The sequence below is a fragment of the Temnothorax americanus genome, unplaced genomic scaffold (genome assembly GCF_048541705.1).
Source record: "Temnothorax americanus isolate GAGA-0224 unplaced genomic scaffold, ASM4854170v1 Scaffold45, whole genome shotgun sequence".
Lineage (NCBI taxonomy): Eukaryota > Metazoa > Arthropoda > Insecta > Hymenoptera > Formicidae > Temnothorax > Temnothorax americanus.
In genome coordinates, this window is record NW_027509602.1 from 653,857 (window position 1) to 679,306 (window position 25,450).

Genomic DNA, 25,450 nt, shown 5'->3' on the forward strand with positions numbered 1-25,450 from the left:
CTCTCCCCCTGGTCGCGCGCTCGCCTCCGCGATTCCCTCGCGTGTGGAGAGCGACGCTTTATAGCTTCGCTTCTCCTCTACGCGCCGATTTGCAAATCGCCGGCCGGCGCGGCGAGTTCGTCAAAGTATCGGCTTTACAACAGTCGAAAGGGTCCGGGCACCAGGCAGCCGGCCGCCTACCGTCGATCATTTCTGCGTCGATGTGTGACGACGGCGGCGGTGCTGGTATCAACGGGTTAAATCGTCACGATGAGAAATATCGCGATCACGCTTGTTTAACATTCCCTGATTAGCACAAGGCTGAACAAGGTCGCGGTATTCTTTAAAAGAGAGGATTATTTCGAAACTCATTGATATCTCCTCCGATTGCTCCTCAAGGGGAAGGAACGTCATAAATAGAATTGGCAAATTAATACTTGGTTCATCTCTGTGACATTTAAGATATATTAATATATTGTTTACGAGATTCCCGGTTTTTTGCGGACCTTCGACTTCAACGCAAACACTTGAAATTTTTATTTATTAGCTGGATCGGAGAGGATTAGGGGAGAGAAGACTCGAATAGCTTTCCCGGCGATAACTTTATTAACTTGTTTTATATTCTTACTTAATATCTTGTCTCGGACAGAGTCGATTCGAATCGACTCACGACTCACTTTTCTCGGTCGGGGTCAGAAAACGCTGAGAGAGACGGGGCTTTGACACCTGTAAGACGTGTTTATTTGAACATTCGCAATGCTCCGCGGATTGTCTTTAGATTCCAAAACACCTCTTTCCGCCAATCGCTAAACGAGAATCGAAGAAACGTCCAAATATTGGCAGAAGTCAGATAACGGCGAAGAAATCTTCGAAAATGATATTGAAATTATCGGAGCTTTCTACCTCACGTTAAGGAAAATGTGAATACCTATTGTATTATTATTATTCAATTGCCGCATTATTATAATACAATTGCTACAATAATCATTCTCTCGCCAATGTCGGAGGTCCTCGTGAGGCGTCAAATCAGAATAACAAGGAGCATGAAAGTGAAAAAAAAATGCGAAAGTGCGTTCCCTGTCGGTCGCTAGCCGCACAGAAATGTTTTATGTATTGTTCGTGTCACGCCGCTAAACGAGAAACGATCGCGCTCTGTGCGAGACGCAATGTAATATTTTAAAGTGTTGAGACGGTAGAACACTGTCTTCTTGTCCAAGCCTTATTCAAGCGACGATAGCAAGATTACAGCAAGCAAGATTGCGCTAACAATAAGTCGAAGATGCATTCGTCACAAATACTGATTGTGAGTTCAAAACGGATCTTCACTTATGTAATTAGAAGGCCGGGTCTTTCTTAAAATAGTCATAATCAAATAGCGCGACGCATCTTAATATCAAAAATAAAGATTCGTTCGATTTTAAAACAGAAATTTGAAATTTTCAGAAAGAAAATTAAGAATTAAATAATAATAAATTAACAGCGTAATAAAAAATCTAATATACTAAAAATCTAAAATTAGTCATTATATTTGTTAGTGAACCTTCTCGTAAAAGAGTCTCGAAAATATTAGTAATCCTATACTCTGGGGAAAATATAACTCACCCTGGGGAGCCCACGATTACGCGTAACGAAAAATCGTAATTAGCTATTCTATCTATTTCAAAGATTTTTTAAGTTACACTAGTCAATTCTCTCAATTAGTTCTGTTCGATATTCAGTTACGCAAAGATAATTGTCTCTTAAAGGGGCACTAAGCAAAATGTTAATTAGGGTTACGATATCCAAATAATTTGATTACTTATAATCGTGAACTCCAAAATGAGTTATAACCGTCTTTATTTTCCCCAGAGTAAAATTCTACGATAGCACTTGTGCAACACGTGACAGATCCGGCTACGAAATTTTTTTTGTTCCGTTTTTAAGCCACGCGCACGACCGAACGGCAAAAGATATCGCTCGGTATGCATCGTTCTTATCTTTTCTTTTCTCCCTCCATCTGTCTCTCTTTCTCCCCCTCTCGTGCTATATAAAACTTTTAAATTCGCCGTCGGTTGCACACGTCGCGCCGATATGTGCAATTTGTGCACGGATCTTGACCGTGCGCGGATCAATCGATCGAATCTTTTCATGGCTATCCCGAAATCGAGGGCACACGTCGCGGGAGCACGCCGATCGATTCGAGGGGCCCACACGTCGTCGATGCACGATAGCGCCAATATGATGGCGCGGCGGGAGGGGAAGCAGGGGTCAATCGGGGGGAAGATCGGGCCCGGTGAATGCGAGATAGCCGCGCGACCGGGGCCCGCGGGTCCACCGGGCATTTGAAATCCAAATGGGATCTCAAAAGGATTCAAATCTCAAATGCGCGCAAATCGAAGATGCACCGTGGTCCTGTATTCTAAACGCTCTCGATCTTTTCGCATTCCGTATACAAATCTCCGCCGCGCCGCCGCGCCGCGAGCGAAACCAGTGGAGATTTCGGATAGGCGCGGCGCCGCCGCGCCGATTGCATTGGGGGCACGGAGCAGCGAATCGTCTCGTATCGTCCGAACCGCGCTATTGAGTAAGACCGATTTTTACATCGCAAAGGCGGAGAGCGGGGTGGGGGGGAGGAGACATATTTTGAGCATCTTGACGATAAAAAATAAATCTCCTTCCCTCCAGGAAGAACTCCCTGAAAGGCCTTTTCGTGCTTTTGAAAAGAGATAGGAGCAGTTTAAATGTATATCCTAAAACACGTCGGAAGAAGTTCGTTGTCAACGATAAACGTTGTCTGACCAATCGAACAATTGGGGGGAGAGAGAGAGAATACAAAGGGAGCTCAGCGTACGCATTTAACGGTAAAATGATTGATCTCGGTTAAAATCGTGAGATCTGTGCGCGCGTATGGCGACCGCCGGAAGGTGAATATAGCGAACAACACTCGGCTCATCGAAATCTCCGCGATATCTGTGCCTGTGTCCGGTAAAACGCATTTGATCGTTAGTGAAGTAATGAGTACCTTGATCGGCGACGGACTCTTTCATCATATCCGGTTAAAGTTGAACGACGGGTCACTCCCCTGCATTGTAACTGCACTACTGGAGAGGTGCATTATGTCGTTCAATAAAATTTTATAGGCGCCTGATCGCACGCTCCAATCTCCATATCTCGCCTACTTCTTTTCCCATCGCTTCTTCTCTGGAATCAATTACAATAATTTGCATCCTCGCGGGGAGAGAGATCGGGAACGGAATTGCTTATACCTTCGGCGAAGATATCTCGCTTTGATCTTTGCGATCGCGTGATTCTCCTTTTTTTGACGAGAGACTCCATCAGATCGCTGTTATCGATACCATCCGTATATGTCTTCCCCCTCTTTAGCTTCTTAATCTTTTGAAGGAACATGATAAACTGATACACGTTCTCTTTCTAGCTAAACGTATGTAAGACGTGGAGAGAAAGATATTAGATAGATTTATTTAATTTCAGCTACAAAAAGCCAAGAAATGGACTTAGTTTACAATATACCTTATAGACACACTTATACCAACTTTTTAACTTAACTCGTGCAACTGTTAATTCATTATTCTGTATTTTCTTAAATTTTTTTAGAAAAACCATCCCTTAAACCCTAAACGACTAAACCCATTATTTGCACGTTAAACTCACAACCTAAACTGAAATATTTGAACCTAGTCCGCTTCAGCAGTAGGCCAAGAAACGGACATTATTCACCTATGCACACACACACACGCATACCTTCATACAACAACGCGCAACAACTAATATTAATATTCCATATGTATCTAAATTCTTCTCAAATCTCCTTTAAAATATTGGAGAGAAAGATATTGAAAATATACATACGTACAGATATTATATACATTGTAATTCGTTACTTCTGTAACTATTAATTTCTTTACTTGCGCACCACGTACCGCGGCCTGACTCGTATCGCCGTTTGTTAATTTGTTGACATTCTGATATCGATTAATCAGAACTGAAACTTTGGTCATCATGTTTGATTAGCTGGTAATTTCTCGATATATTATAATATTGACGAGAGGGAAAGTTAAAAACAAGTTAATAACGTGCATTACATGAATTAATAATCTTCAGATCTGCTACAAATACACATAAGCAAGTACACAAAGTGAGAATTTTTATGCGATAAGTTACTCGATTATAAAAATGTCGTCTTACTGACTCATGCAAAATAACTTTTTCTTTCTCGCATATAAAATTACAAATTAAACCGCATGAGATTTTAATTATTGTGCAAACAAGACTATTTATAAGTACTGTGATTCAACACGCTCAGTATAGTTGAGTTACGTAACAAATTTTTGCTTCTCAATACAAGTTCGTGTTGAGAAGCAAAAATACAGTAATATAATTAATTAAAGTTTAATTGTAACGACATTTTTTATAAGAATTAAAAATTTATTACAAATATAATGGTCTTTTATATAAGATATTTGACAAGGAAAAATTAGCTTTCTATTTATCAGCAAATCGAAATTAAAAGTACATTTACTAGATTTAAAATATCTAATAATAGGCAACAATAAAAAAAAAACAAAAGTATTATTTGCATTATTTGAAGAAACTTTTTTATTATTTGCGATACAGCGTTCGCCAAGCATTGAAGTCTTCCTCAGTCGCGGCGTTAGTTTATAATCTCTCTCTTTTCTTGATAATAAAAAGTGACGTATAATATTTACATAATAAATATAAATTTGTACATTTATTGTCATGCTCATAAATTATTGGATTTATTTTTTTGATTGAGTAAAATTGATGTATATTATCTGACATCTCCTATGTATCGTATAATTGCTTAATCTTTCTTCATCGAAATAAAGTTATTGGGATTACATTCCTTCCCAGTTATACGCGTGCGTAATTTGCCAGAAATAACTCGAAGATCTGACAATCTTTTGTGACAATCCATCGCAAGGATCACGATATCAAAGGGATTAGCCCCGAATAACAGCACATTATAGTAAATGCAATCATAATAAACCTAAAAAAGGGCATAATTCCTGGTCTGTATGCCCAGAAAAAAAGTTTCAAATTATAACTTATATAATCTTCTTATAAGAATGTCAATTTTTTATTTCAACTTTTTGTTCTTGTTTGAACTGTATAAAAAATGACTTTATTCAAGCAAGTTTTCTTCGTTTAACGCAATATATATATCTCCTTTCAAGATTATAGATTCCTGCGTATATAAGAGTATGTATAAGTCTCTTAATTTGACACTTCTTTTTCGTCTGTATACAAGCCGTGTAATTCCACATGCGTATATACATGGCACATTGATTTTTCTTCATGCTTACGGTATCGATAATTGACGTAGCACAGCCACAACAAAAGCTTCGCGCCTCTCACATCAAACTTGTCAATTATTATTCTACATTCACACGACAAAAGGCGAACTCACGTGAACAATTTCCATCCCATTCGCGCAGTAGAACTGGAAGCGTTCGCCAGAAATACTTGGAGCGAAGTACTGGAGTCGCCGTGATGAAATATCTCTTGCTATCGGTGTAGTGAATGGATATCTCGTTCTCTTTCCCGCTATTTTAATTTCAACAATTTATTTTTTAATTGCTATTTCACGAGTGTCATCATTCGATCTTGTCATCCGTTCCAATCGTGACGATCGCATTATAACGACCGTTGCAGATGATACTTCCGTGCGTCGCAGCGGAGATGTGCATCAGACTTCTACGGAACAAAGCGGAATACCGGATATTACAGAAAAGACCGGGGCACGTTTCGCTTTGGAACGCGATCACGGGGGAATTCGAGCAGCTCGAGGCGCTAAAGTCGAACAACACCGCTTTCTGCAGCGTTAACGCAATAAACGATTTGCGCGGCAAGACCCTCGTCGTCGCCACGGATCTCGTGAGTACCGATTTCTTTTAACGCGATTTCTTATAAGATCGAACTAATTACTTTTGATTGTCGAGCGCGATAAATTATCGACGATGCAATGTTATCCACAAGATAGATTTTTTTAGATATATCCATTCATCATCGTAAATCTAAACAAGAAAGAGGTCACAGGAATCGTGGGAGACATTTGGACGATCTTGGAAGAAACATTAAAGTTCAAGTTAGTATTTCCTGCGTGCCAAAATGCATCGACAAAAGGAAAGTACCATTGTTCCAAGTATTTAGAATTATTTCCCTCAAAGGATCGAATGGTATATGATATATTTTTAAGAGAAACGCCGTTGAACAGTCAGAACTGGATCTTGGTTGTCTAATAATGTTATTAGTGTTAATTTGTGTACACTTCATCGCCCTATAGCTAGCGTATTAGCCTCAGCATACTGTCGTATTCCACTTAATTATTGTTGATATTATTTTTCATGATTCTAGTTTTATTTTAAACATTTTTCCGATTTAACGCGCGTTGACACCAGGGAGAAGTATTAGATTTTCCCCGCTTCGCTGATTCAGAGTGCAGGGGGTGATTTACGGTCGATGCGAGTAACCTTGGCAGCGGATTTGCAAAGTATTTCGGCGGGGTTCCCGTATAAATATAGATTCCTGATAGTCATTGAGAGTCAGATACCTACGTTTCTCGATGCGGGACTCCGCCCGCAAAATTAACTCTAAACGCCAGCAGAGCGAACTACTTCCTCCCTTCTCGCCCAGCCGTCGTGCCACGGCCGTGGAGCGGCGGCCGTAATACCGTCCTGACTGGCTATTTACACGAACAATTTTCATGGCGACGCTTCTTCAAAGGGGTATATACGTGTGACGAAGCCGTACGTAGAACCTGCCCAATTTTCCGCGTACCACCCACACCCACGCCGCCGCGCCGGTGTGGGTCAAAATACTCGCATGATTCATTCGTCTAGACAGGTATAAGTATAGTATCAGGATGGGTAGATGGGGCAATGGGGTAGGGAGAGGGACAAGGGATACGTAGCCTCTGTGGCGGCGGTGGCGGCCGGTGTAGACGGCGAGCGAGAGGGGGGGGGCCGGGGGTGTGTTGGACGTGCGAGTTGCGCGGCACCGTAATAAAGGCGTCTTTTCGACGAAAATGCAGGACGATTTACCGAAGAGCGGAACGGTCGATCAACGCGACGCTGATGAATGGAGATACTCACGCACTGCTGAGCCCCACGGCGATGCATATGTACGCCACGACCCATTACGCCTACAGCGTACCGTTCACGACCAACTCGTAAGTCGAACTCCTGTTATTTGCATATTAACCCCTTTTCGTCCCTCCCCCCTCTTTTTTTTAACGCAGCGCGCACTCCTCCAGGAGAGCGCGCGTGAGGCGACGTGTAGCTCCTTATCGCGAGCTTTCGCCCGCCCGCGCGCGCTCGATGAAAGCTTTTTCTTTCAGCTGGTGTGGTTTTAACGCCGGTCATTAACCCGTTCCGGTTAGGCACCGGCCTATCGGGATATATACACTCCCGCGAGATTGTATCTCGGCTAATAACTTTCCGATTTCGCTTTCGCAATTTCTCTCCACCGGTGGTGGGTGCCGGGTGCCGGTTGTTCCGCAGGGGAGGAAAGAAGCGGAAGGGGAGCACGAAGATAAGTCTTCGCGATCGATCGTTATCGGGAGGAAACTTCTTTATCGCGCACGCGGCAAGCGTACGCGATAGGATATATATACAATTGCGATTGAAACACTATATCGCGAGGTAGAATCCAACGCGATCTCGTTACATTTAAAAAAACTTGCACATTGCTTCCTCATTATTACAAGAAGCTTATTTTATTTAATGTATAAATTTAATGTATATGACGAAGCTTTTATTTTATTTAATGTATAATTATTAGTATTTATTTTTTTGGCTTCCTCATAGAGGAAGCTTTGTGAGCAAAGGGTTCTACTTGCACACTTAAAAACTATAAAGAAGCCTGATATCTCAATATTTGCGGAAGTTAAAGCATAAACAAACATTTCTGCAAATTCAAAATTTTATTAAAAAAGAATCCCTTGATTATTAGCAATTTTTATTAATTCTATTATATTCTTCAGTTTTTTCTACCCCTATTTCATATATAATTCGTTGAGATTTGGTTGATTAGTTCTGGAGTTATAGAATTTTCGGTAAATTTGGCACATACACACACACTTACACACACACATACATACATACAGACATTTTTTTAAATTGCAATTTTTCGACATTTTAAAACATTCTGAACACATTCAGAAAAACAAAAAAAAATTTTTTTTTACGAAAACAAAGCTTCCTCTATGAGGAAGCAAAAAGAGAACAAGTTCCGTTCGCATCTATCTTCGGTTTTCGAGAACTATGACTTTTCAAATTTCTAAATTGGATACGGTGATGATTGGATCAAGTCGTTTTTATTTATTGCTGTTGCAAATTATATTTCCCATCTTTAGATACGCTCTATTTGTTCGATCGGACGGTGCGATTGACACAAAGTGGTGGTACATCAATACCTTCAGCCGCGACTTGTGGCTGGCGTTTTCTATAACCATCGTATGTATCGCATGTAGCATCGCGGGAGTATATCGTGTAAAAAAGCTCGTGCATGTTCACTACGAGGAATGCGATGACGAGCTGTCCTCGATGTCTTTCAATCTTCTTCACGTTTTGAGTTTTGGTCAAGGTAAAACGCATGAAATGCGAAACAAATGGATATTATAAGATAAGAAACAACGAGATAAAAGATAAGACACCTCATAATGTGATAAAAATATTGCAATATAAAAAATAACGTGTAAGATTATACATAATAAATTTTTTTTTTGCGAGATTGATTTTTGTGATACTCTTGCAGTTCTTTGTCTTTACGCGGATAATTTTACTTTGCATTGTATACGAAGACAGAAGAAAGTTTCGGCGTAGAAGAAAGTTTGAAAGATATTAATGATTTGTTATTCACAGGGTTTCAGAAAATACCGAAAAGCATGTCGCTCCGATTAATAATCTTGTCTTCCCTGGTGATGGGAATGTTGATGACATGCGGATTCAGCAGCAATCTCGCTTCTTGCCTGGCAAATAAAGGAAACTCCGTTTCCCTGACTAATCTCGAAGACGTGGCGAAGAAAAGGACGCACTCGCTTTGTATTAGGAACGACAGCACCGCATATGTCCACTTTACCGTGGTAAAAATAGAAACAAAGAAAAAATGTATAAATACAACGCAAACCGCTGCGATTTCAGTTAGGAAATATGCTCTCTTAAAATCATGGAAAATACGCTTTCTCATATTCATAAACTGAGACAAAAGTAACAATATTTTTCGATTTATGTCATTAATCTATTTTAATGTACGAGATGTCTAATACAAGAAGATGTGCCGAATGATAGTCTCGGGATGAAGTTTAAAAAATCCAAAATGATCAGAAGGATCGGAGGACGATAGTAGTTGAAGATAATTCGAATACTTGTGTATGAACATCCGACTATCTTTCTTTTTTATCTCTTTCTTTCAAATCGCTCTTGCTTTAGATTCGAAGATTGCTCCGTAGTACGATGCGATCGTTGTATCAACCGCGACGTCACGGTTCGATATTCGATTGAACTTGAGTAAAATAAGAGAAATATCACGTGTGGGGGGGGGGGAAATTAAATAAAATAATAATTAAAACACGATAAAACAGGATGGATTGCCGGAAAGCGACCTTCAGGACAAGTGGAAAAAATTATTGAATCGTCACTGTCCCGACATGAGTGACACCGAGGCTCTCGCGTCGAAATTGTGCCGTCGCGGTTTCGCCTACTTGGAGGCACCGTCCATATTTTTGCCGATTTATCGCAAAGTTCAGCACGAGTGTGACATCGTGCAACTGCCTGACGATTACTGGAGTCTGAAACTGACGTTTCTGCACGCCAGAGCGGCGCGACACCGTAAACTCATTGATAGTTAGTAAGTATCACTTTTGTTGACTTCAGTCGCAATGCACGTGCTCGATTATAGCTTGACTTGTTTACTTAATTGACTAAATTAAAATAAAAACTCCATTTGCATGTCGAAATGATGTCAATTGATAATATTTCAGAAAAAATATTAATTCATTTATTCAAATTTAAGGACTTATTGGCCATTTATGTTAAAATTGTTTAATTAATACTTACCATCAATTTATTATTTATATAATAAGAGCTTGTGTTATAGTCGGAACATAAAAATATGCAAAATATTCTCGGAATAAAATCCCAAGTTCCAATCTATTCATCATACGATTCTCCTCTGTTTTATTCTTAATTTAATTGAGAAATATTTGCGATTTTCGTACAGCTTGATGCGTATGCGTTCGGTTGGAATAATGAATTATCTTGAGAAGAAGTGGATCTCACAACGAATTTATAGTGAATCCAATTATCGTCAATCGAACAGTTTCCAACCGGTGGAATACATGCACGTTCGTTTAACTAACATGTTCTTCTTCACGACGATGATTATCAGCGTGCTCATCTGCATTTTGGAAAACATCTGGTATAAACTACAACACACGCGGAAATTCAAGAAAAACATTTCTAATTCGATATTACTGGGAAGAGGTGATAACAATTTGAACATAACGAAGAGTTATAAAATAAGATCGCAACGCAAATGGCATCGGAAATTCAACTCGATATTGTTATCGGAAAGTATAAAAAATCCAAAATTTCTCCGGAACGTCACAGTACGAATTAACCGATGGTGAATATAATTAACATTTGCGGCTATAAATGTATAAGATATCCATGAATGTCGAAATCAATATTATCTCCGCGCTTTCAACAAACAAGATAAATCATGAGATCGATGTCCTTTAGCATTTTAAAAATTATATACACACTTGATAAAAATATTATGTCATACAGTATCATTTTCCTTGTTAATTATTCTTTTACATGTGCTTTCCTAATAAATAAATTCAACTTGGAAGAAAATTTGTATTGAGAATATCTCTTAGAAATCTTCATTAAAAAAATAAATATCATTTTGAAACATTATATTACACGAATTTCAATGAAAAAAAAAATAATGCAAAGAATATAATCAGAATATAATGCCAGCAAGTGAGCGTGAAGGCTCCGTTTCTTTAATTTTGATTTAATAATAATAATAATATGTATATAAGCATAGTACATAATATACAGAAAAATAATCGTGGCGAACATCGTCATTGATACCGACAGTACACTTTTTTCTGCGTTACACAAAACCACGATGCGAATTGCATTTTCACAAATACAACGCGCAACAATATCTCATAATCGCAGAAATCGATGCTCCTCTCATTACAAGACATTATTCACAATTATAAACAACAGACATTTACAAATAATGCATTATGCATCGGCGTCATATATTTAAGGCCTATGTGGATCTTACATTACAATTAAAGAAACTTTGGCTTTTTTTTTAAATGTATTTCGCCACCTATGACTCTCCAAGAGGGAAATGTGGAAGCGAGAAAAGGAGAATGGAGAGCAATTCCTAACAAAGATTCGTAGATTTTCGAATGCATCACGGTACTTCTCAGAGTTTTCCCGCGTTATCATCGATTTCTCAAATCTGACGAGTTTAACACTAATACCCTAGATTTAATCCTAGATATCCGAGGAATCTTAGCAGCTTTCTATCTTGTGAGATATCACACTCTCTCGAGCATAAAAATGTATTAATGCATTTGATTATTTTCTGTCCTAAGATACTTCTTAGAGAATCCGATCAACTAAATCCCTTATCTCTTTGCTCAGTAGAAAAAATAAAATGAGAAATGTATTTGTGGCAATTGTGATTTCAGTACGTAATTTTATGGAAATGTATAGGGCTCTTCTAGGATTAACGTTACGACATTCCGACGAGAATAACATTTCCGCAATGTTTAGCGGCGCAACTTAAAACAAAGTTAAGCGTAATCGTGTTTAATTATATAGTGTTGTTAACATCCTCTTTTCGCCTTGTCGCAGCTTATACGAATGTCTCGGTAATTATTGGGATCGTAAGACCTTAAATAAATTGGTTATATACGTGCATGGATAATAAGTGTATCTTATTTAATGTACAATGAAAGATTTGGCTACCTATAACACTCTCTTTCCTCGTACGAACGACGCTGCACGGATTCGTATTTATTTTCACTCCACACAATAAAAAAAGATTGGATTTTGATTGGCATCTCTTTCGAATCGTGCAAAACTCACCCGAGAGCTGCAATATTCGTTACATTCACAGCATAATCGGAGCCTTTCGCGCAATAACTGGGAAAATACAATAACGGGAATAAAATTTACATACAAAAACACGTTAGGTTACATAGAAAAAACAGTAATCATTAACAAAATATCGTATTTTTCTTAATAATTTTTAAATTTCTTATAATTTATTGTTTTTGGAAAAATGATACGAAGGATAAGCTAAGAATATCAAATTATTTTCTTTCATTATTTAGCAACTAGACAATTTATAATTTTATGCCATTAATTTTAATACAATGTTCCCGAAAAAATGAAGATATTAAGAGAGAAATAGGAGAAATTTCATTTCTGCAAAATTGAATAAAATTTAGATAATTTATAACTTGGCAGAACGTATCCTCACCGATTTTTGAATACGCAATTTTTGCAGTGAGTATTTTTTTTACACCTCGCAAATTCTCATTCTTGTATATAGTTTTGAAGCCTGCTTTGCATTAAAAGATACAAAATTCTTTATCTCGGCGTTCATCCCTTTTATTATATGAAGAAATAAAATTATTAAATAATAGTCCTTATATTATCTACAAATCTACACTGCTAAAATATGTTCGCTATATCGACTTCACCCCTCGTCTAGCAACAAAAGATTTGTAACGAAACTTTAGCACTTTGAGTTGACACCATCGCAGCTGGCCATCGCGCTGAGATTTTCATTTCCTATTAATTACAATGGTAAAATTAATGCTAACAAGCAAAGGTCTACGCCCTTCTTGTGATAGATGCACAAGCTTTTCGATCTAGAAATCACATTATTTACAAACATGCCACTCAATCTTCGTCAATAAAGCGTCGTAAACTTCTCCACGTACAATTATTATACGCAATATTTTAAGACTATAATACAATGCAACTCAAAACGAAGAAAAAGTACATGTAGAATTACACTTTGACAATCCTGCGTTAGGCATGAGATCAAACACCGTCTCGCAAACATATTTATACACACGTATACTGCCGGTAGTACCGTAATCTCGTAAAAAGTATATGATACTCAAATTAAATTAAAAGCCATTAATTTCTGCGAAATAAAATATCCAATCTTCTTTTACAGCCTCTTCAACGCAGAGGAAATTCTAAAGACAATTTCTGATTTGAATGATTATAAGTATCCATAGCTTCGCGAAATAGAATCTTTTCAAGTCTATACTGCTTTTTTTCAGCTAATTGCAAGTCATTTTTTCCGGATACGTTTTTCCATCAGACGGGAAAAGTCTCCGATTCGCTTGAATGCCAAGTGTGTGCTAGGTGGCACGGGAGAAAAATATTCAGCACAATTAAGCACATTTAAAAATAATTATTCTTGACACCAGCGGTAGCGTATTATATGCCGCACGTGTCGCGTTACCGGTATCTCGACGTCCGAATTCCGTCTAGCTAAAAGTAAGTAGTTTTTATGAAATAAACTTTTTACTAGCGTAAGACGGCTAATGGCTTCTACGGAACTTGTGACATTAAAAATGCGTATGGTGATACTTCGCACGATCTAAATAACTCGTATAAGTCTTGACTTGCTGACAGAGAATTCAGTGTGAATTGTTAATTCCAAGATTTATATATTTAGAAAAAAAAATAATAATAATAGTCAATAGAGAAGCTTGAAGAGAATAATCATCGCTTTGAGAAAACCGATTAAAAATTGGTCAATAAATTTCCTCAGCTGAAAGAAGGTGCCAACGTTTCCTGATAATTGTTTTCGAGCTCGCACGTTTGAGATTTGTGGCAAAACCATACGCTGACAAGAGAGACGTGTGTGAAATTTAAAACGGCTATCCTCACGGTAAATATTGATATGTAAAGGAATTAAAAAATGCACAGTCCGATGCCCGGAGCAAGTCCCATATGTTCCACGTGCCTCTCGTTACGCGACCGGCGCCACGGCGTAACGTGGAAGCCTCGTCGACGGTCTCCCCGAAGCGACGCCGAAAATCACGTTCCACCGAACTGTCCTCGATGAATCAGTCGGGTTACACATGAGGCGTTACCACACTTCGCACTTATGTACGGGATTCATCTTCGAGTTCTTAGGGCAGTTGAACTCCGTCGAGAATTCTGGCATATTCGAAAGTGGTCCTATCACCCGGTACTTCGGCGGACTGTGAGTATCCTTCTCGATCTGAAGAGTTACCGTCTCGGACGTTATGGAGGAGCACCAAATCTGTGAACAATTCTCCCGTGATTTAAAGCGACCGTCGATGCTTCGCATCTTCATGAAAATTATTAAATTATAAAAGTAAAAGAGCGAGTAAAAATTTCTTCGTTGATTTAATATCAGTCAATAACATCGTTGTCGATAATAACCTGAGCAAAATTTAGGAAAAATAGTTGACGATGCGTCAGATTGAGACCGGGTAGCGGCAGTTGATCCTTGTAGCTCTTAGTCATCGAGATATAAGCGTGATACGCCGCCCTAAGGCCCCCGTTGTCGGCGATATTCTCTCCTGTGTATCACACAATCGATCGGTCTAAATTCTGATACTTCCGTCATCGGTATAAGCAATTATTTGTAATCAATAAAATTACCCAGCGTCTGTCGGCCATTTATATTTCGACCTTGTACTTGATATTGGTTATATTGTTCCACGAAGCATTCGGTTCTATTTTTAAATCGCTCCACCGTAGCGTCGTTCCACCAGTGGTGCAGATTTCCATGCAAGTCGTACTCTCGACCTGTCCGATATTAATCAAATACGTAACTAGCGTAAAGGTAAAATTGTTTTTAAATAAATGAATGAGTAGAATAAATACGGAAGTATGAAGAAAATTATTGGAAAATTATTAAGATACATTTTTATCAATATATACGAGCGTGAAAATCTTTATATAATACATAAATATAAAATATTCCAAGATATTTTCAATACTCATTTTTAAATATAGATTTGAATATAAATTTACTTCGATTTGAAGTAAATTTTTCCTTATAATAATTATATAATTGACATCTTGTTCTTTACTATAAGATTATAAGAATTTAACTAACTTTATCATTAAAAATCATACCTTGATCATCGAAGGCGTGCGTTAATTCGTGCCCCATAACTACGCCTACGCCGCCAAAGTTCAAGCTATAGGGATTCTTCATATCGTAGAACGGGCTCTGAAGAATACCGGCGGGGAAGACCATTTGATTTTTGGTAGGCGTGTAATAAGCGTTCACGGCCGGCGGTGTCATTATCCAAGTGGTCTTATTCACCACCTGATCGAGCTTCTCGAGATTTTTACGGAAACTGTACTTGTTCACGCGCAATGTGTTCTGGAAATATTCGTTTTGTTTGATCGACAAGTCCCTATAACGCTCGTCGAGTTCGCTGGCCTGCAGAATGAAGTCCGGGAAGCCGATCATGTCGGTGATCGCGTTTGCTTTCTCCTCGGCGGCGTTTCTCGTCTCTGCGTCCATCCAGTTTAGATTCTTAAAGTTTTTCGTGAACGCTTTGCGAATATGATTGATCATTTCCTCCGCCTGGAAACAAAAATTGAAAGAAATTGAAATATTATTCTGCAAATTAGAAAATGTATCTCAAGTCATAAATTATAATATTAAATTGTCTTAGCGCCTCTAAAATAAGAAATAATAATTCGTCGTTTTAGACGAATCTAAATATATATATATATAATAAATAATATATATAATAAATATAATAAATATATAATAAAATTTAATATATATATATTTATTTTATATATTTAATTATCTTTTGACATCTCTATATAAAATAAAATAATTTAATATTATAATTTATAAGATAGGTTTTCTAAAAATAGGTACATATTAAAAATACAATTTTCTTAAATCGGGACACAAATACAAACTAACCATAGGTTTACTTTTGCCTTGAAAAACCTCTCTGACGAACATTGCGCCAATGGCGAAACCCATGGCGTTATTAACATCATTAACGCAATAACGCCACTGCTCTTCGTGGCCTTCCATACCGAGCAAAGCTTTCCGCAAGCCCTTGTAAGCTTCGCGAAACGGCTTCGAGAGGAACGCCGTCAAGGACCTCACGGTCTGCCAAACCAGATAGTTATTCAATATTCTGCGAAAAGAAAAAGAGATAGAGAAAAAGATTGATACTTTTTTTCGATGGAATGATTTTATGAATACACACGTGATTAAGAAATTGCGCACGAAATTGTCAAAACGCCGTTTCTTGATAAACTTTGTGTGTTCGACATTTCACCGATAGAAATTATATTTAAACAAGTTTACTTGTAATATAGTTTTTGTTAAACATATTTCAATTTTAAGAATCTCCCAGCGATGGAACACAAAGGTAAAAATTCGTTGAGATAAAATTATATTTTAATCAATTAAATGAAAAAATTATTATATATTGATCAATTTGATTTTCAACATCCGCGCTTCGAAGCAAGTGCGCCATATCCGATGCATCTCCCAAATATACGTACATCTTTCCGGAAGCTGTCCTGTTATATTCCTGCACGACTTTCGCCAAATTTCCGAAATACTCCGGTGCAAAATTTACGATCATAGCTTTACTATTGATCTTCTTGTTTACGAGACGCGTGGCGTTTTGGAAGAATTCCACCCACGACATCTAAACACATAAAGAAATTGCGTTTATCATATTTTGTCGATATTCTTTACTCGTAAAAGAGTAATCGGCCCTATTTGGAAAAGCATCCACAAATTCATATTTTTAAAAGGATGTGATAAAATATAACATGGTAATATGATAGAATGGTATAGAAAATGGGCTGATAACATATAGGATGTGCTAGTGGGATGTGGTGGAATATCATAATAGGATACGATAGGAGGGTATACAGGAAATCATATTAGAACGTGGTCACGATATCAGGATGCAAGATAACATATCAAATCATTGAAGGACGTGTTGCAAAAACGAAAAATTACAGAGGTTGTATTCGCAATAATTGCGAAATATTACCAGTAATCGAAATATATGATAGAATTTTAAAGACGGCAAACGTACGAAAGGTGCTTTTTTTTGCAAGTCATTCAACGACATTAGATTGTACATCTTCTCCTCGTCCCTGCGTTCCTCGGGCGGTATAGTGATCTCCGCGAGCCTAGTCTCGAAGGCGATTACATCCTGCATCTGTTTCTTCGTTGTATTCTCTTCGCCACCTAAGAGCACGCCGATCTGAAAACGTGCACGAGTACCTGTACTCGACATTCGCCCTCGAGGAAATGCAACGCGAATAAATGTTCGTGAGTACTTAATAATTTTGTACCTTCGTCATGTAGTCCAAATAGGCGGTTAGGACCTTGCCGTGCTCGGATACGTTAAGGTAATTGTCCGCAGTTGGTAGTGTTAAACCCCCTTGATCAATCTTGAAAAAATAAGAAATGTAATATATATGTTGTATATATATAATATGTAATGAAAAACACATACATGTAAATATATGTTAACTGGCATTACAATAATACCAAAAAATTTTATACTTTATTAACGCGAAGAAATTTTTCTGCTATTATGTAATTCTACCTTTCTTAGATAAAGTAAATCGATTAATTTTTATTATATAAAAAATTAATATTATTTTATTACTTGTAAGTGACTTTAATTATATTAAATTATTGAAATTTATTATTATATTAAATTAATATTAGAATAATTAATACAAGAAAACTACAATTTTTATAAAAATTCCGTTACATATTTACTCGTCAAAAAGATATAACGTATTTCTCTTGACATATGAGACATGAGTTTCACATTAACTCAATTCACTGCTCTGCTCTAATTACCTACGCTACGCGCTACTACAACGATAATAGCAGGAACAAAAATTCTAATTATCACAATTATTATAATTAAAGCAAGGTTTGCACATAGAGAAAATGACAATAATCGACTTATTTATTGTCTAATACCCATTTAGATGATCTATAATTCGCGTCAGAATTTATGAGAGAGAGAATTGTGCATTCCAATATTTCTCTTTCTCGCAAACACACACACACACACACACACACACACACATATTCTTAGTTTAATCTACTGTAATCCGCTTATACCTGGATTATGTATCTAGTGCTGTTTCTGTCGTCCTCGCTCACTCCCCAAGAGAATAAACCGCCCATGTTATAAACGTTTTGCAGAACATGCATGCTGTTTTGCAGGGACCACGCGCTGATGTTGAATTTGCCGGAGATGTTCCAGCCGCCGATATTTTCCAACAGTTCCAACATCGGCTTCGCCCCGAGCGTCTCGATCGTCTCATTCGCGTCCATGCAGGACAGATAATAATACTTGGCCTTCTTCTCGGCTTTTGATTTCATCTCGCTAAACGGTTTTTCTGCGCGGAAAAATGAAACGACAAACTTAAACGGATATTTACATAAACGTTTGTCAGGCTCGTCAATTATGCTCATTTATACGAATCATTACCGAGAACATTCTTGACGACTAGTTGATTATCCTGCTCCAGCTTGCCGAACGTGCCCCAAACGTTTCTCCCATCCGGAATGGGATTTTTCTTTTTCCAGCCGCCGCATGCGTATTCGTAGAAATCGTCGCACGGATCGACGGAATTGTCTATACTATTAATTAAGGAAGCCGCCACTGTTACGCATTGTTCCGTGAGACAATGCGTGCCATCTGCAACAATTCGTGAGCAGGAACTGAATGCACTAAATGTCGACGTTAATTAGAATTAAATGTTGTTAATAGTTGCGATATAAGTGTTCTTTAATTACGTTATAAATAAAAATACGATCAGGGTAAAACGAATATCCAGAAAAAAAACCGCTGATTGCGTATAACGGATTTCATTAATATGCGCACATTATTTACAAAGAAAGGAAATTTGCGTCAAATAAATCGCGAAACCAATATTTGAATTGCCGCAAACCGAGATCTTAGTTGTTATATATGAAGTAATCGCGATCACTTTTTTTACCTTCTCCGTGAGAGGTGACGTGAAGAATCTGGGCCTCGTCCCAGCCATTTTTGCTGCTGATTACAATGGCGAGTACCACGATCGTTAGCAGCAAAACGGCACAAATTATAAGAAGGCATCTCTCCAAAATACTTCTCGCCTTCCACATCGTTGTACCCTACGACAATGAGATCATATCGATCAGTAGTACTTCAAAGTGCTCAAAGCCGTCGCATCTCATTATTGATTTAGAACTATAATACCGAAGCGATAATTTTTCTAAAATATTTTTTTCGAGGAATATAAAAATGTAAGAATGTTCGTATAACAAATAAAACTACTGTACTTCTTTTGGACGGCGTATCTATATGTTATTATTGCCGAATAACATAAATACATTCTTGACTGAATGCGTGAGCTAGATAAAAATTAAGCTTAATTTCACTTTCAAGACTGTCTCTGCAATTTAAATTATTTGGAAACTTAATATTGGGAAACGTACGCTCACCGTATGGTATCTTATATGCGTGGCGGATGTACTGATGCCTTCGCTATTTAGGGCGACGGAGCCGATGCTGCTGCTGTCTTCATCCTCGAATTCGGCCTGTTTGTACCTCGTCATCTGAAATTTCGCGCGCAGAAAGATTTTTCGACGTCAGATTAAGGCAATTGAAGCAACATTTAAACTGAATGTAACGAGCTGCCGATATACGCGCGGCTCGTACGCTGCATCGCGTAGATTTATAAATAACAAATAAAACGTTTGCACACGACTTGCGCGTCGAAAAATCGAGCACGGTTTTATTGGGATTATTACGAAAAAGTAAACATTGACGACGCGAATCGCGATGGATTTCGAAAAAGTTCAATATTTTCTTTGCCACTGTGATTTTCGCAAACAAAGATAAAGTGCTGCGAGATTTGCCACTCGGGTATGTTTAAGATAAGACAATTAGTTAGCTATGTCGCATGCGACCGTGTGTAACGTCGCTCCTCTCGTCAGTTGATTAAATAACGACGACGTTGATACGGTTTAAGAGCTTTTTATCATAAGGCTTGATAATATAGATACTGTCATCACTTCGTATGACAAAAATACGGATTTATTTATTTCTTACGTATTCATATTAAAAACAAAAAAACAGATATTACAAATTTATTAATGATCAAAAGAAACGAAAGAAGTCATGTTCGTAATAATTATGGCATGGCATCTTATTCATGTCGTCTCAGAGGTACTATTTCATCGCTAACATTATACTTAAATTGCTTTTTCGATATAAGACGTGGGTCATCTCTCACCTTCAAAATTATTAGCATATCATTATAATGCAACTCTCTTTTATGCAATGTAAAATAATAGCTGTGAAACATTAACATATTAGAAATTCCAGAAACTCTTGACATTAATTTTGATAGATTTTTTAAGCAAATTTATAAGCATTTTTTTTCCCGCGTCATATTTCATGTGGAAGGCCGTTTGTTATAAAATCTCTTAGTATGTAAATTTTAAATTCAGATTTTTGAAAAAAGAAATCTAATTTGCTTAAAGCAAAAAGCAATAAAAATTAATTTCAATAATTACTTTTCATTTCTGATGTAATTACATATATACATGTATATCAGAAAGGTAAAAAAAGAGTTAAAATGTTAAAATGTTTGGTAATTATCTGCATCGTTTATTTAAAAAATAGAAATTCGTCAAGTATATAGAGCAAAGAATCTGTTTATGATTAGAAATATGCGATGTTTTACGCCACGATTTTGAAATTCACAAATCTTGAGTCAAGCATTTCGGAATATGTGTCTTATCCTTCTTTTTCTCAACGAAATAATCTGAGAATGTGTGTCGATCAGTAGGACTCACCGCGAAAAATTTTCATAGAAGAAGACACGCCGGCTTCCGCGGAAGAGACACGCTTTATGTTCGTGTCTCGTTGATCCCCATCTGCATAGCAGATGTTTGTTTTTGTGGCACAGTTTGTCGAGTGGAAGTACAATATAGGCGCAATAGGTCTCAATTTAAACGTTGAAACACAGATATCAGCATTCGCATGCAAAATGATACTCGTGGGGCTACGCACTACATCGCGGTGGAAATGAAATCCACGGAACGTCAGTTGCAAACACCCTGCCTGGAGCGTAGCAGCGCGGGTCACCGTTCTCTAATCAATTCAATTTCATTTAATCCTGAATTATTCGACCGCAACGTAATACCGCGCGATTATCGTCAAGATTCAACGCGAGATTTTCCCGTTTATTTCCATATCCTTTACTTCGTAGTTAACTATGAAATCGGGCTTTTTTCGAGAAACTGAAAAAATTAGCTCTCGAAAATCGCGGTCAGTGCTCACACGGGTTTGGTAATATGAAACAATCACTCTTTGATGATCCTCAACGGGCGAACTGATGTGTATAACGTACGATCTCCGCGGTGCGGCTTATTCTCGCCGAGGATGCAAAATTCACTCGCAAACTTCGCAGCAACGCTACGATTTTAGACCGTACTAAAAATACGATTTGTCCTCGACTCTACAAGCTAGAACGTCGAACGTTCCGAAGGCGCGCCGCGCGCTCGAATGATATCGGGGCAGGCTTATTTTATTCGACAGGCTCGTTCTCGTTTATCGTATATAAACGCCGAGAGAGCTCTCGCGTCGGCGTCGTTATACTTATCGATTGTAATTCGACACGAATTCAAAATTACTCGGGATTCAGCGGTGAACGCGGAGAATCTGTGCCGGCCGTTGTGTGACACATGGCCAGGCACGAATGTATATCGCGCATCGCGCTTGAACGAGAAACGCGTGAATACGAGAGCCTCAGTCCTCGTCCGTCCAAGTATATACGCGTATAATATTGACCCGCAGCCTCCGTTCAAGATGAGATTCGCTGATACAGCATTTACGTCATCGTATGCGAAAACAGATGACAGATTGACAAACACGTACGTTGCATGTGCTACGAACGCATCACGCCGGCTATCTCTCTTTTTCGCTCTCTATATATACGAAAGAGGGAAACGTCTCCGACAAATCTCCGACATTTTGTGCGCAAACATTTCCGATTTGAAATATCCCAACTAAATTTACAAAAGAGACGGTGGGGAAAACGTGTTTTCCACGGAAATTTTGAATATAACGAGCGCTCGATTTATGAGACATTTGTTTTCAGTACGTAAGTCACACATTTTAAGTAAATTTCGTAAATCGCGGACTTTTTGTACTTGGACTTCTTTAATTTTATATTTTGGAGAAGGGTTGAAAAATGAATGGTAATATTTTGCACGGTTTTTAAATCCGTTTATAAAACACGTGACGTTCTAAAATATATCTGGCAATTAATTATGGTACTATTCGTAAGTCGGCAGACGCGATTCATTATACTATACTATATACTGGACATTATCAATCTTGTGGTTCGTACAAAATTCATTGCCTCTTTTTTACCTATATATCAATAAAGTAATTTTGAGAGAAAGAGAGAGAGAGAGAGAGAGAGAGAGAGAGAGAAGAAAAAGAGAGAGAATTGATTTATTAATATAAATACGATAAAACAGTAATTATTTTTGAGTTGCAAAAGCGATTAAAAAGTCCTGAATAAATTTCAACCAAGTAGCTTTAAAAAAAAAAAAAACGTAAAAATCCGACTACATTGAACTTCTAATCTCCGTATTAGTTGAACATTCAAAGTTGGAAATTGGAAAAAGCGAAAAGCTATAATCAGATTTTCACACAAAAGATCCTCATCTTCGTCGACAGTATTATAGCTGGAGAATTTCCGACGTATACCATACGCACACAACGCACAAGAATAGTTACAAATTACATCACATATCGTTTCTCAACACGGGTTTCTTTTACCGTAATTAATTTACTTTTCAGAAAAACAATTAACAAATGTCAAAGGAGGAGTCTCAAGTCACGCATCGCTCACGAAGGCTTCGAGACGAAGAACGAGTGTGTACTTTCACGAGCACTCTCGCAATTTGCGTTTACTCCGATTCGATTTTCCGGAGCTCCGCGCGCGCGAAAGGGCGGAGCGAGCGATGCGTGCCGGCGCCGGTGGTTACGCGCTGACTACGACACAACTCGCCTGCACTCGCGTGCACTCGCGTATATGCGTGCGTGAGTGCGTGCCGAAAAGCGCGCGCGTCCCGAGCACGCACGCGCCCCCGCCGCTGCCATGCCGCCGCGCCGCGCGCATTATACGCGTGTCTGCGCGCGCGAGCACCCTCGGCCTCGGCTTCATATCTTCGCCTTCGACGAAAGGCTTCGCGGTCCGGGACAGGGACAGGAAACGGACACTTGTGACGCCGTTATTGCCATTTAAAATATTTCGCGGCTTGACGCGGCGGTCGACTCCGCGCGCGGACATTATACCGTAATAAGATCAACAAATCGCAGCCGGCCTTTTAACACGAGCACAATGCACAACGTCGTCGCAAAACACTACGGCGGACTGCGCAGGGCTGCTGAACACGTCGTCGCGTTGTACATACACGTGAAAACAAAAGGAAAGGAAGACGATGTTCTGCATGATAAAACTCAAGTTTCACACAAAGAGAAATCAATAGTGTTTTAAAAAACGTCAATCGCGGCGGACAAGAGCGCAATTCTGTCGAAAAATAAAACGATAATTTCGTCATAAAAGATTTGTCTCGGGATATACATAGATATTTTATATTAATTATGAAGATTTTTGTTTCCATATAGTCGCGCGGATCTCGAATTTCGGAATTTTGGAGCACGGGAACACGGGAAGAATTTAAATTATCGCGGTGCGTTATTCGCAACGCGATAATCACGTCTGCTTACACGTCTGCGTGGATTTAGGCGCGGCGCGAAGCAGCGGAGGAAGATACATTATCACGTCGCATTATCACGCGAGTAATCGCCCTCGACTAATCGCATTTACGCATTACTGAGAACGCACTAGGTCAAGATAAATGCCACGCTTAAATCCACGTCGCATGCATGCGTGATAAAGCCATGACCTACGATCATTAATGCTCATTGCTGGCGATAATGAAGAAGACGATACTAGCTTCGTTAAGCTTCGCTCCCTCTTTCTCTCTCTCTTTCTCCTCTCTCCTTCTCCCTCTATCGCTATATGCCATAAAATGTCAATAATCGAAATCTCTCGTACGCGTTATATAATAGTAGCACTTCCAGCGGAACGCGGGGAGACGCGTTTCGCCAGAGCGGCCTCGGCTCCAGCTGAAGCTATTTCGCCGGACCGGTCAACCGGGAGTCCCCCACGTCGGGGAACCGGAACCGCCATATACGCTCGCATCGCATTCATCGGACGCACGTATACGAGGACTCACCTTCACCGACATCTTGACCCGGCCCACGATCGCGCACCCACTGCACTGTCACCTTAATTATTGATTCACCATTGAGGGTGGAATACGTTGCGCCCACACGCGAGACAGGGGGCAGCGATCGCCGGACGAAAAAGGGCAGAGAGAAACGAGGGTGTGGAAGCCGTACGGGGAAAGAGAGAGAGAGAGAGGAGGCGGGATGCGGGGGGAGAGAAGGCAAGATCGTCTTCACTGGGTGTTTCCAAGGCTGCCAGCGGGACTACGGCATTTTTCACCGTTTTCGCCAGCGTGGCCGGTAAAATGCGCTGCAATCGGCTTTCGCGGCGGCTGCTCTCTCTCAACGGGGGAGGGATGCCTTTGCCATCACCCTCCGTCGCGCCAACCCCCGTCCAACCCGCACCACACGTCCCACGACCCCGCGAAACCCGTTTATATTGATTTCTCGCCCGTCCGGTTCTACCTGCCATCTCTTATCGTCGCCTCACGACTCACGGCGTCTATCGCCTTATCATCGTGATACTGATACACCGTGTCTTGTCACGTTAGCTGTAGTCGATGTGTGGCGAGGTATTTATAAAGATCGCGCAGGAAAACGGACGGCTGAAAAACTCGGAAAACTTATAAGCGACTGAACAAGACCGTCGTCCATTTGTTGCACCAGCACATTTAGTCTACGCGACTCTTTTGAGGGAAAAAGTAAATATTGCAAAGATAGAAAAATTCAATGACATCTATTCCCTTGGAAACGAATTTCTCGAATTCCTCGAATAATTCTATATAATTTTAAACTTGTACTACTTCTACTTCTGATGCATACTCACCATTTACTAGTGGCCGATATGAAAGCATCGTCTACTACTGAAGATATGCCGAATGCGGAATAGAAAGAGATTCGCTTTAACATATCGTTCCTAATTCTAATCTTTAACTTCAATTATTTTTCTTCGTAAAAATTGAAATAAATTAAATATCACTATCACTCGTAACACATTTGCGTCGAAAATTAATATCTAATTAAAGAGTAAATTTGAGAAGAATGTCGATCAATTAATCTTCAAAGAATCGTGTAAAAGTAATTATT

The 25,450-nt window shown here is 38.9% G+C and overlaps 2 protein-coding genes across 12 annotated transcripts in view; one reads left to right on the forward strand and one right to left on the reverse strand.

Annotated features, from left to right (window-relative positions):
* Positions 1-10,716, forward strand: part of LOC143903334 (uncharacterized) — a 39,438-nt gene extending 28,722 nt beyond the window's left edge. For 4 of the 5 annotated variants that reach the window (XM_077416858.1, XM_077416860.1, XM_077416857.1 and 1 more), the window contains 7 exons: positions 5,653-5,874; positions 5,991-6,085; positions 7,031-7,168; positions 8,354-8,583; positions 8,862-9,082; positions 9,581-9,846; positions 10,219-10,716. In XM_077416858.1, the coding sequence (XP_077272984.1) occupies positions 5,653-5,874; positions 5,991-6,085; positions 7,031-7,168; positions 8,354-8,583; positions 8,862-9,082; positions 9,581-9,846; positions 10,219-10,627 (1,581 nt within the window). In that variant the 3' untranslated portion in view covers positions 10,628-10,716. The remainder of the gene's footprint in view (positions 1-5,652; positions 5,875-5,990; positions 6,086-7,030; positions 7,169-8,353; positions 8,584-8,861; positions 9,083-9,580; positions 9,847-10,218) is intronic. The other variant, XM_077416861.1, reaches the window with a different exon arrangement.
* Positions 10,717-10,973: 257 nt separating this feature from the next.
* On the reverse strand, positions 10,974-24,706 carry Nep3 (M13 family metallopeptidase neprilysin 3). 7 transcript variants are annotated; one of them, XM_077416855.1, is made up of 14 exons: positions 22,921-23,337; positions 20,911-21,208; positions 19,546-19,665; positions 19,065-19,221; positions 18,554-18,763; positions 18,181-18,461; positions 17,391-17,489; positions 17,129-17,299; positions 16,581-16,729; positions 15,985-16,207; positions 15,171-15,630; positions 14,691-14,837; positions 14,469-14,608; positions 10,974-14,325 (listed from the first exon to the last, which is right to left on the reverse strand). In XM_077416855.1, exons 3-14 carry the CDS (start codon positions 19,663-19,665, stop codon positions 14,149-14,151), a joined length of 2,334 nt encoding a protein of 777 aa, XP_077272981.1. In that variant the 5' UTR covers positions 20,911-21,208; positions 22,921-23,337; the 3' UTR covers positions 10,974-14,148. The 7 variants fall into 7 exon arrangements, with proteins under 7 accessions (XP_077272981.1, XP_077272980.1, XP_077272979.1 ...); XM_077416854.1 differs by having other exon boundaries at positions 22,907-23,337; XM_077416853.1 differs by lacking the exon at positions 22,921-23,337 and adding an exon at positions 22,778-22,899.
* Positions 24,707-25,450: the final 744 nt, after the last annotated feature.